At 32.3% G+C, this 12,317-nt stretch overlaps 1 protein-coding gene across 5 annotated transcripts in view; it reads right to left on the bottom strand.

Annotated features, from left to right (window-relative positions):
- The window catches only part of LOC145303664 (uncharacterized), a 1,499,272-nt gene that overhangs the window by 332,280 nt on the left and 1,154,675 nt on the right, over positions 1 to 12,317 (bottom strand). For 4 of the 5 annotated variants that reach the window (XM_080145262.1, XM_080145263.1, XM_080145264.1 and 1 more), the window contains one exon: positions 5,601 to 5,666. The exons of the other annotated variant lie outside the window; for it this stretch is intronic. In XM_080145262.1, coding sequence (XP_080001388.1) covers positions 5,601 to 5,666 — 66 coding nt within the window. The remainder of the gene's footprint in view (positions 1 to 5,600; positions 5,667 to 12,317) is intronic. 5 annotated transcript variants of the gene reach the window in all.

Genomic DNA, 12,317 nt, shown 5'->3' with positions numbered 1-12,317 from the left:
GTTCTGCAGATGCTGCACTTAAGATAATTTGTACCAGTCATTTGAGGGGAAACCCTCTATACTAGAACAATTATTTTTGGTAACCAGAGTGCCCCCTTTTTGCCTACTTTTAGGGGAGCTGGTTTTTACCCCACATTAAAAACGGCCTTGTGCCTAATTTGCTTTGGTAGGGAAGCAAAAAATAAATACATTATATATATATATATATATATATATATATATATATATATATATATATATATATAGTGTTTACTTTGCACAAGAAAAAGAGTATGAAAAGTGAAACATTATTTTAATCAATAGATATTTTCCATGGCTTCAGTAGAACCATTCTTTTACAAAATAAATATACCACGATTTCAATGTGAATAAATTTAATCTATTTTCTAACTCTAAAGAATTCGCATATTAAAATGTCTGCTTGTTTTAGAATCTAATAAATACTAAGTATTTTTGCAAAAAAAAAAAAAAAAAAAACGAAATAAAAAAATAAAAATAACGAAATGAAAAAAAAAATTGTAATAGAAAATGAAATGGAAAACTTCCATTTACTTAAATAATTTGAAAATAAATATACTTTAAAATGAAATGGATGAACATTCCAATGTGTCAATTGTAGTTTTGAGGGGGAAAAAAATTCATCAAAGTATTTGTTTATCTTCTCTCTTACTAATGCGAAGAACTAGTAGAACTCTCCAGAAAAAAAGTGAAAAATGATTACATCTGAGTTAAAATGTAACTTTTTTGTTTCATTTTATTTTATTTATTTATTTATGTTTTTTTTTTTTTTTTTTACATAAAATCTAACTTTATCTTTCCGGGGTTTGGGGCTGGGTGTGAAGAAAGAGGAGAAATTAAAAAAAAAAAGAAATTATTTAAAAAAAAAAATGGCTCGTAGTGAGTCTATAAATATTATTTATTTTTCTTGGCAGACATTTTCTTCCGATATTAAAGATGACAGAAGAAAAGGAAAAGAAGAAATGAGGAGTGATAAATAAGGAGAAATACTTCATCTTAACACTAAAAAAATTGACGAAAAATTAAAGAAAAAAAATAGTTAACAAATGCAGAATTATGGAAAAGAATAATCGCACAAGTCCGTAAAAAATATGAAAAGATTAGTAAAACGATATAACTAATATATAAAGTTATCGTGTCGATCTAGATAACAATGCATCTCACAAATCGATATTTGATTCTAACTGACAGTTCATTTTTATCATTGCAGCATATTTTTGTAACTTGCTTCAGTTTCTGTCTGAAAATACTTTTTATCGCAAGGAAGATTTTAATAATTTTAAGCAATAACCTAAAAGGCAAAAAAAAAAAAAAATACTTGGAAGATAATTCATATTTTAATTGGAAGGTAAAAAAAATGAGTTAGTTCCCTTACATTTTGAGCTTTTTTTTTTATTTGTCCAGCTCTGTGTAACTTACACACTATGTGCTATGCCGGGTCAGAACAGCCAGTGAAGTAATGCAAATTCTCAATTCCAGAGCAACATAAAAATAAGAAAATTTCAAAAATAGCTAAAGTCGAAGGAAAATAATGAAAATTAATCATTAAAAATCATCTACTCTATAATAAAGACCTCTATATATAAATATCCGTCCTGTCACACAAACGCTAGCAAGTACAAAAACTGCCGGGTGAATCCTTTTCAGGTATTTACGGGAATTGAAAAAGAAAATGAGTCAGACCATCCCACTTTCAATCTATTTCCATAATGAGACGTTTTCTTTCTATCTTTTTCTGTACATATTTGTATGTTTTTGGCACTGTCATTAGCAAACGAGAGAAAAAGATAGGAGAGAGAGAGAGAGAGAGAGAGAGAGAGAGAGAGAGAGAGAGAGAGAGAGAATTAAAAATATGAAAACCGTGAGATAAAGAAGGAGATATAAAAGGAGAGAAAGAAAAGGACAAACAAATTGAGAGAGTTAGAAAGAGGGAGTGAAAGAGAAAGGGAGTGTGGAAAAGAGAGAGAGAGAGAGAGAGAGAGAGAGAGAGAGAGAGAGAGTGGGTGAGACAGAAACAGCGAGTGGGAGAGATAGAAAAATAGAGAGAGAGAGGGGGGGAGAGAAATAGAAAGAGAAAGTGGGAGAAATCGAAAGAGAGAGTGGAAGAGATAGAAAGAGCGAGAGTAAGATGGTGCTTCTATATTATACAATATTGAATTTGAAGTGAAGTAAGTAGTACCTACATAATTGATAATCAATCCACGGTAACATCTTAAGCATATCTGTTCTTGCTCAGACTTACAATGAAAAATACTTCAACGCATCCTCTATTCAAAGCTATTGATTTGGTGGTTTTGTTCTACGACATATCAACCCTTTTCGGGTTATTCATCAAAGCTACTAAAAAGGTGTACTTTGTGAATATTTAATATTTACGTGTCTTTAAGATATTGCTATTTTGTAATGTTAAGATATCCACGTATGCTTCTAGAATGGTAATTACAAGGTTATGAAGGTTTTCTGAAGCTTAAAAACGATGTTGTTGTTGTTGTTGTTGTTTATATATTGATTATTTTATTTTTATATCAAAAAAAAAAGTAACGAAATAAAAACGAAACACGTTAAAAAAAAAAAAAAATGAAAAAAACTTGGAACATTGTTGCAAAAAAATGAACGCAGTCCAAAATACAAATTTCCAGATTTTCCAATGTCTTTCATTTTTATTTTGCTACTTTTTTGTGATCAAGAGCGGAGGACCGCTTGAAATATAAAAATAAAATATTAAATGTAAAAAAAAAAAAAATCGTTTTTATGCTTCATAAAACCCTCATAACCTTGTAATTAGTTATTTTGCAATGTCATTTGAAAATGTTTACTAAGAATTTAAATGGTCGACATATAAATATAAAAGGATTTATTACTTTAAAGTGCGTAAACAACGCAAAAATAATTGCAAATTGTCTATAAAAGCATTGGTCCTCATCACCACCCAGTAGGGGCGCCTCAGGCAATTAACAATAAACTAACCCTTTTCAAAAGATGAGGTTAAGCCCTGGAGGGCGGACCTCCTAGAACTGCACAGAGGCATACATCAGTCAGCAGGGAACAAGCCATCTCAACCATGTCCAAGACTCTGTTGGCTTTGGTTCCGAGGACAAACTGCCAGTTGAAGAAACCAATGTTGACCTGGAAGATCACAGTATTCATTCTTTTTGTGGAATGTTGTCCTCATCTGCAGAGTTGTTGTTTCACCACAATTTGACCAACTCATCCTCCAGGTGAGCATTGTCTGAATATAGCGGTTTCAATCCTACCCAAAGCAGGCCAGAGGATTAGTTGGCCAAAACGTGGTGAAACAACAACAACTATGGAAGGCAGTAATTACTGGGGATATATATACAAGACTCAGCATTCCTATCCAGTTAATCACCAGAAGAGGATGAGTTGGTCGAATCGTGATGGAACAACAACAACTGTGATAATGAGCACAGAAGTCCGAAAAAGAAAAAAAAAATGAATACACAAATTATGAAGTCTCATCTCAAAGGATTTAAAAAAGAAAGAAAAAAAAAAAAAAAAAAAAAAAAAAAAAAAAAACGAAAGATCATGGATTGTCTAGCTAGACATAGTATTTTTGAAGCATGGCCAAAAAATGTAAAAGACACCTCCAAAATTAGAAGAAAAAATAAACTAAAACAAAATAGGGGAAAATATAATAACGTTATTTTTATTTTTTTTTTTTAGAAAGTTTGGAATATCGAAGACTAATGATATGATATCAGGTTGAAGACATTTTTGGTTGATAGAAAACCACGTAAGACTACAAGATTGAAATTAATAAATTTCTAATCGAATCAAAGATAGTATAGCGTCCAATATTTCTCACTACCAGCGAGATCGGACGTTGCCTGAAATTCAATGACGATCAACAAATGCCCCACACTTCCAATAGTTATATGGTCATTGAAAATCGTGAAATCGACCATTTTTCAGTCAAATCGATTGATTGCCTGCTGTAGTCAGGGACTCACCACAATGCACTAGGAGGAAGCTTTACATGCCTCTCTGCAGTGACTTAGTCCACAATACATCATAGTCTATATTGCACTGTAGAGAATCTGTTGTTAATTTTATCAAATTATTTTTATATAATAGTTTGAATTGAAGCTTAAAATGTAGATTCCATGAACAAAACTTCTTTCTTAGAACTGCACGCCTTTGGAACTGTCTTCTGTTTTCCTGCTTTCCAGCTGACTACAATATGGTTGTCTTCAAGTCCAATGTAAACAAGTTCTTGATAAGCCGTTCCCCTTAAGTTAACACTGGATTTCCATTACTAACAATTACTATATTGTCCAATTGACTACTGTACACTCTTTAACCCTTATCCTCGAGTGGCCACTGGGCCTTGATAAGTGGTGATGCCTATGTAAAAAAGAAAAAAATAGAAACATTAATTTCGAACACGCCCTTGTCTTATGAAAGAAACTACTTGATTTTATATGCTGGGCCCTTCTGCTTGTGCGATGAAAAAACTTTTGAAATGCATTTGTGATGTTAGTCTGTATAAGGTCAAAATCGGATTGTTCCTTCTTTAATCAGACTTCTCCGGTTATTAATACTTATCGGAGGCATTCTGATATAAAACCTATCTAAGAACACTCATAGATGCATAAAGTGCATTTGTGTGAAAAAATTTTTTAAATCAGCCCAGATGTTCCGGAGTACATAAGGAACAAACTCTTTCTCTCTCTCACATACATACACACACATAGTGCCTTTTATATAGAAGTAGAGATATAATATACTCCCAAAAAATATCTTTTATGCAGAGCGCTTTCTTTTTCTACCTATGCTTACAGTTTATAAATATGTTTCCAGCTTTGATAATAAAAATTTAGACCATATGAACAGATTGACAAAAATACTGCTTCCCTGATGGCTACAATATGGTTATCTTCAAATCTACTGTGAATAAGCACTTGTTATAAACGGTCTTCATAAGTCAAATTTTATTAATTCCATTCACCATTTACAATCTCTTCATAATATTCTTCATCTTTTAACTGACAATCTCTTTATCTTATTCATTCTTATCCTCGAACAGCATTCAGTCTTGATAAGTGTTGACTCGTGAGTAAAATAAATTCCATTCACCATTTTAACTCTTATAATATGCAGTTCAGTCTCAAGAAACAATGGACAACCTGTAAGGGAAGCTGGGCATGTAATTGTGAGGCAAGGGTTGCGAAATATCCAACCTTTCCTGAATCGGTACTGCTTGGGTCCAGTGGCAAAGAGAGGCCCAAGATTGACTGGAAACAATGCTGAGATAAGCAGAGAGCACATACTACAAGCACACGGAATTCCCAAATGGTCACCTATTTTAGCACTGACCAGGTTCAACGATGTTTCTCAATGTTAAGCTTCTCGTAATATTCTTCACCATTCAACTGATAATTTACCAATCTTATTAAAACTTATCCTCGAGTGGCATTTAGCCTTGATAAGTGTTAAGTTAAAAATGTAATAAAAGGTTACGGAGTTTTCTTGGTTTCTTTTTTGGTTTTGGTTTTTTTCTACTCTGCCTTTTTTTTTCCTTCTCGGCTATGCATTTTGTTATGAATTTGGCCGGAGCTTACCTTAGGTGGACTCAGACGTAGAGAGTTAGCAGAGGAAGCCTTCCGTGCGAATCTCTGTGTGGGAAACTATGAAGAAAGAGAGAGAGAGAGAAAAAAATGGGGTGAGATTTTTTTTTTCGAGAATTGGTGTGACTGATCATAAAAAAATTAAAAAAATTAAATGAGAGCAAAAACTGTTCAATGTTCAAATTCTATTTTGTTGAAAAAAAAAAGATCCTTTCTCAATTCGAAAAATTTGTGTATTTTTTTTTTTTTTACATCTATGAAAGCAAATGTTATCTGTTATTTTTCAATGAAACAATATATATATTTTTTACTGTATATCAGAAGACGCAATCGTGTCTATAAAATTGAAACTTTGTAATCTCTACCAATGCTTTGATTGTACAATCCCGATGAAGAAACGGCTGTTACTTTTAAATGAAAAAAAAAAATATTACCTGAGTTGAAATTTTTATTTTGTTAGAAATTATTTCAATTTATAATTACATGATAGCAGGCCACCCGGCGTTGCTCAGTCATGCAGATTACGTAGTTATTATTACAGAAAAAAATCTATCGATTATTATATTAAACGTGATATATTGTAGTGAAATCACAGCTATATATATATATATATATATATATATATATATATATATATATATATATGTGTGTGTGTGTGTGTGTGTGTGTGTGTGTGTGTGTGTGTGTGACAGGTGCCATCAGCTGGAATCGAAACCAAAACATAAAACTCTCCATCCTCATTCTTTAGCCTCTGAACTATGCATATCTCACAGAAGAGATGTTGCGAGTTTGTCTCTGATGTATCGTTATTTTCATGGAAAGTGTTCGACTGAGCTTCAATCTATGGTCCCCCCTCGCCAAACTTTCACAAGAAACACTCGTCTAGCTGTAAACACTATCAATAATTCCCCCCACTCTTTATCTGTGCTTAAACCTAAACGTAGATTCCATGAACAAAGCTTCTTTCTTAGAACTACACGCCTGTGGAATTGTCTTCCGTTTTCCTGCTTTCCGGCTGACTACAATATGGTTGTCTTCAAGTCTAACGTAAATAAGTTCTTGATGAACCGTTCCATATAAGTTATCAAATTTACCAAATTTTCATTACTAATGATTACTATATTGTCCAATTTCTACTGTACACTCTTTAACCCTTATCCTTGAGTGGCCTCTTGGCCTTGATAATGTGGTGATTCCTATGTAAAAAAAAAAAAAAAAATATATATATATATATACGCACAAAAAAAAAAACGGTAATACTTCTATAAAATCTAAAGAGATTTATTATTTTTAGTCATGCAAAAAGAAAAAATGCTTTTGGAATTGAGGAAATAATTTCTTGAAAATGTAGAATCCTACCATATATTTAATCTGAGGTTTGTGATTTTTATTACTGCCTTGGTAACTCCTGATGCTTGGATTTTTGTCCTTCCTCCCACTCCATAATTTGGACTTTCTCAATGGTGTTAGAAAGTTCTTCCTCCAGAGCTAATTGTTCAGAAGCTGCCCCCCCCCCTTGAAATTCCTAACATAAAGATGGTTGTTCAAGTGATATTGTTGAGCAAGAACTAAGTTTTTCTTCTTTTTTTTTTTTAATTTTCTTATCTTTGTTTAAGCTGGGGATGGGGTATCCTACAAGATGCCAAACATTCACCAGCTAACTCAGATATTCCAACCGAGAGAGAGCTTTTTAAGATTCTAACCGTTCCTTGAAATACAATTGTTTGAATCTCTCTTACACTTGATTCACCGGGTATATTTGCCAGGTAGTTTTAAAATTCTTTTTCACGAGTCCAGTTGCTCCTGTAATTACTGGAATGATGGAGATCTTCCCAAGATTCCAGTTTCTTTTCATGTCATACATAAAACCTTAGTATATCATTATCTTTTCCCTCTCAACCCTGTTTAACCCAGCATCATTAGGGACACTAACTTCTACTAAGGTTGCTTCTTTCTCCTTCTTGCCCCATATCACGATGTTAGGTTTTATGGCTCCGTTTTCTAGGTCGGTAGCTGTAGGAACAGTTATGTAACAGTTTATGAATTTTTTAAATAGAATCCAAGAGGAATAAATTGTAGTAATTGCTGTGACCCAACGGGTCACTGGTAAGTCAATGTTTTCCCATTATCTTTAAGTCAGCGCAAATACCTCATGCTGATAAAGATGTGGATTATTAATTAAAATGAATTATTTTAATTAAGTTGTGTTATGGTCTACGAAGCGGGAAAGTTTGGCCCTCAAATGAAATCGGTCAGGTCTCAGATTTCTGCTCAGTCTTATTTTTCAGGAAGGATTAAAATTAACAACCGAAACATTTTTTCAAAGTGGTGAGTCCATATTATTTCCCCTGTGGTAGTATAGGCCTGATATAGGTGTTTCTGTATTTATATGTAACTAGCGACACCCCGAATGAAAAAATAAAATAAGGAATGTTAACTTTAGATCTGTTACATTTCATTAAAAATTTTTTGGGAAAACGTTTTATGAAATGTAAGAATTTTATCAGAAAAAAGTACAAGTTAAATAATCATTTTTGTTATGCCTTTTTCCTTCACAAATTTCGGTTGATTAGTGACTTTCTTAGCTAAGACATTTTTAATTATATTAACTGACTAGCGGGGGTACCCGGCGTTGCCCGAGTGTTTGTTTCCGGGACGGGGGGGGAGTTTTAAAAAATGTTATGGTAGGTAAGTAGGAAGGATCAAACCCGGAGTCATGAGTAAAAGTAGGAAAATAAAGTGTGAAAAAAAAAAAAAAAAAAACATCTGCAACGTTAACAGTTCGGCCACCAAGAAAAGTCCATTCCAGTTGTTTAGGAAAAAAACAAAACAAAAAAAAACGACTACGGTAGGTCGGCGTGAACGTGAAAATATAATGTGAATTGTCCAGCACGCTAACCACGACGCCACAGAGCACTGCAGCTTAGTTTAGTGATTTTAAATAACTTCACAAGAAAGAACTACGAAGCCAAACCGGTGTTCTCTTCTCAACTGTTCCTTGTGAACGATCCCCAAACGGTGTTAAGTGGTGGCAGGGGGAGGAGGAATTTATTAGAGAGAAAATATTTTACCACTTCCATTGATCTTAACCGATTTTGGCCGTGACTTCTCAGCAGAAAAAGTATAGAAATCTAAGATTATCGAGGAATTTGAGAAATAATAAGCCTATAACACACCTCAGATATTGTTCTGCCGTTTGTGCATATTATATTTGCATGAAATATCTTGATTTTTAATCCTATTAATGTCAAAATCAGACGGGAAAAAATGAGTTCATTTTATTTATATAGAGAAGAGAAGAGATAAAATCAGTTGTCTTCTAATTCTTGTTTATATATACAAAGAAAGCTATATTAATATTACTACTACAGTTCTGTGTAGCTTAATTGCCATATATTTGAAATAATTAAAAAGAAAGTGAATCTTCCCTTCTCCCTCTCATATATATATATATATATATATATATATATATATATATATATATATATATATTTATATATATATATGTATATATATAATTAAAACAGTACATGTGTTTGTGTGTCTGTATGTAAATATTTAACTGATAATCTCTTAAACTACTGATCACATAACACTGAAATTAACAGGAAATAGTAATCATACACCAAGGATTGTTTATAACAAGTAAAATCTTTGTTTGGATGGATGAATAATGTGCACAGACATATATTGGCAAGTTGAAATACAAACTGTTCATTTCAACTTACCAACATATGTTTACTTCTTCCTGCTCGTGCCCAAATTCAATTCCTTTCTTTAAGTCGTTTAATATTAAATCTTTCTTACCTATCTGTCGACAGCTACATCAGTAGGAGACACAGCCAGAGCACTAAATGTTTTGGTTTCGATTCTAGCTAATAGCATCCAAGTCATTTTTTTTTTTTCGAAATCAGTACTATATATTAGATATGGTATAATATTCAATAGAGAATTAATTATCTCTATAATAATAAATATGAAATATGCAGGAATTAAATTATATTTAAGTGTATTTTATGACCCGGAAATGAAGGACACCCCACTTCCGCTAATAATAATAGAATCGATAACGATACAAATAATCTTTTAGCAAACAAATCTATCAAGATAAAAGAAGCTCTACAGGGTTAAGTGGAGCAATCAATAAAAGAAATGGGAGATGAGAATTGGAAATTGAAAAGAAAAAAATAACTTATCAGACTAATAAGGAAGACGGAAAAGAAAAAAATAACTCTTAAGGCCATGGCATTTTGAAGCTAAAAGCTTCTCATCAGGAGGAGGAGAAAGAGCCAGACTGACTGACTGATGATTCACTACGAGGATGGAACGCAGTAGATTTTGTGTAGCTTAATTACCATATATGTTCATAACTTACTGATTGGTGGGAGGAAAAACACCCTGGTTAGCCCGACCCTCACCGGTACCCAATACAAAAACACCAGGACGAGCAAATTTTAGCAGGGTCGGAATTAGCTGCTAGCTGCCGACACCACCTCCCCTATGCCGGCCGCTAACCTCACTCTCACTGACCACCAGGCGACGGGAATATTAAAAGAGAGAGAAGGAGATACAAAAGAAAAAAACAAGTCGTTCATCGTAGATAGATTTTTTTTAACTGTTACATGCAACTGTAAATATTTGCATTGTTGAAAAGGGGTATTTCGGATTTAATTCCATTGTATAAAACTAAAAACATTGTAGTTAGAAGTTTTATTTGATAATATAATTCTTGTAAAAACAAGAACTGGCGATTGGAGATTTTATTTATTGTTTATGGGACTTATAACTTAACTATCAAGCTGAACCGTCCACTTGAGTTATTTTCTTCCAGGAGACAACGAGTGGAAACGGGGACCTACCCTAGCACCTGGAACAGGTTGTGGCCCGCGGATCTAAAAGAAACACAGTGTGGGGCGTGCGCCACATCTACCCCCCCCCATCTGGAGACCTTGAATTGTTTTCCTTTATTTGTGTTTTTTTTTCTTCTTTTCTTTTATTAGCAGACCACTTGTAGAAATATAATAACCAGAATCGCTCAACAAACTTTGTTATCGTATAGAAGATCAAGGCCAAGCTGTTGAATTTTCTTGGGTGTTCCAAATTCGAAGCCACCTAGAACTGCACTTACATACCATGAACATTCCTTGGAGTTTTATGGGGTTACAATATATACATATATATATATATATTAATATATATATATATATATATATATATATATATAGTCTTTGAAGTTTTTAACCTTTAAAACTATACAAAAAAATATTTTTTATCATTCGTTAGAAAACCATCTAGTCAGTAAGTCATTTAATCACCTGCAATCACTGCATCAACTCGCTCTCGAATTTACTATAATACCAATAATTTAATTTCAATGGATCATCAGTTGTTTACTATGAAACACTGTTTCGGGGATTTAAAAACAAAACAGTATGCTACATCATGGCTCCCCAGCAGTGTTGATCAAACACCACCACCCTTAATCTTAGGAAGAAGACATGTTACAAAGATTTGATCCAATTTCCTATTCTTAATTGCAATTACTAACCTTTTCATACTATAAAAATGAATTTCTTACCTGTGTGATTCATCAATTTCCACATTTAAAATGGATATATTTTTAAATTTTTAATTTATCAGTCTTGTATTTATAAGATTAGGATTAATCCATTTAACTACTTATCACCCCCACTATGATTAGTATTTAGTATATTTACATTCTTATTTATTTAAAATTAGATATATAAAGGTTAAAAATATTTTTACATATATACATTTTTTTTTTTTTAATATATAAATTTATTATATGTAATTATAAATACATTTTATACATTGCTAGTATAGTTTTGGATTTCCTTTATTAATATAGTCTGGTTTATCTTAAACGATTCAAAAGCATCAGGATAACGAACAAATGCTTTATTTAACTGTTAAAATATTTTATTTTTATCCCCCACCTTGTTTTATCATCCTTATTACTAAGCTAGAAACTGGTGGTATAAAATCTGTTAATTTTAAAGTAACGCGAGCTATTCTCAAAAACTCTGACATAATGGTTCCATAAAACACAAAAACAGGGCAGGTGCTACCTTTATGGGGCATACGTACTATTTTAAAGGGGAAAGCGTTTCTTTTATCAAATATTTTATAAAGAAAAATCCCATCCTCAATTTTCATATCTAAATCCAGAAATATATATATATATATATATATATATATATATATATATATATATATATACAGTGATGATCATATTTATTGGCACGGTAAAATAAAAGTTAAATTTTGTCTAATAAATTCTAAAAAAGGGATTAAATTAAAGAAAATAACAAAGTATATTATGTATTTTTAACTGGCCTTTCCGATGCAGCAATCGGATTTTAGAAAAAAAAAATTAACAAAGGAACAACAAACATAATTGCAAAAAACCCTTGTTCAAAATTATTGGCACGGCTTTGTTTTTCTTTTAGTATCAGTATAATATCAATCAATTTCCGGTTTACGTGCTTTCTGAACTTTTTTATAGCCATAGTATGCTTGTTTAACGCTAATTCAGTGAATAATTTTTTTCAGATAATTTTTAGATAGCGATTTATTTAAACTATTATAAGTGACTAAATTATAATTTTCAATCGCCATGGTTAAAACTAAGGAACACAGCGAAGACGTCAGGAAGCTTGTTGTAGCATGCCATACCAATGGGGAGGGCTA

Source organism: Euprymna scolopes, chromosome 19 (genome assembly GCF_053919585.1).
Source record: "Euprymna scolopes isolate OS-2025 chromosome 19, ASM5391958v1, whole genome shotgun sequence".
NCBI lineage: Eukaryota > Metazoa > Mollusca > Cephalopoda > Sepiida > Sepiolidae > Euprymna > Euprymna scolopes.
This window is presented reverse-complemented; position numbering and strand designations above follow the sequence as displayed.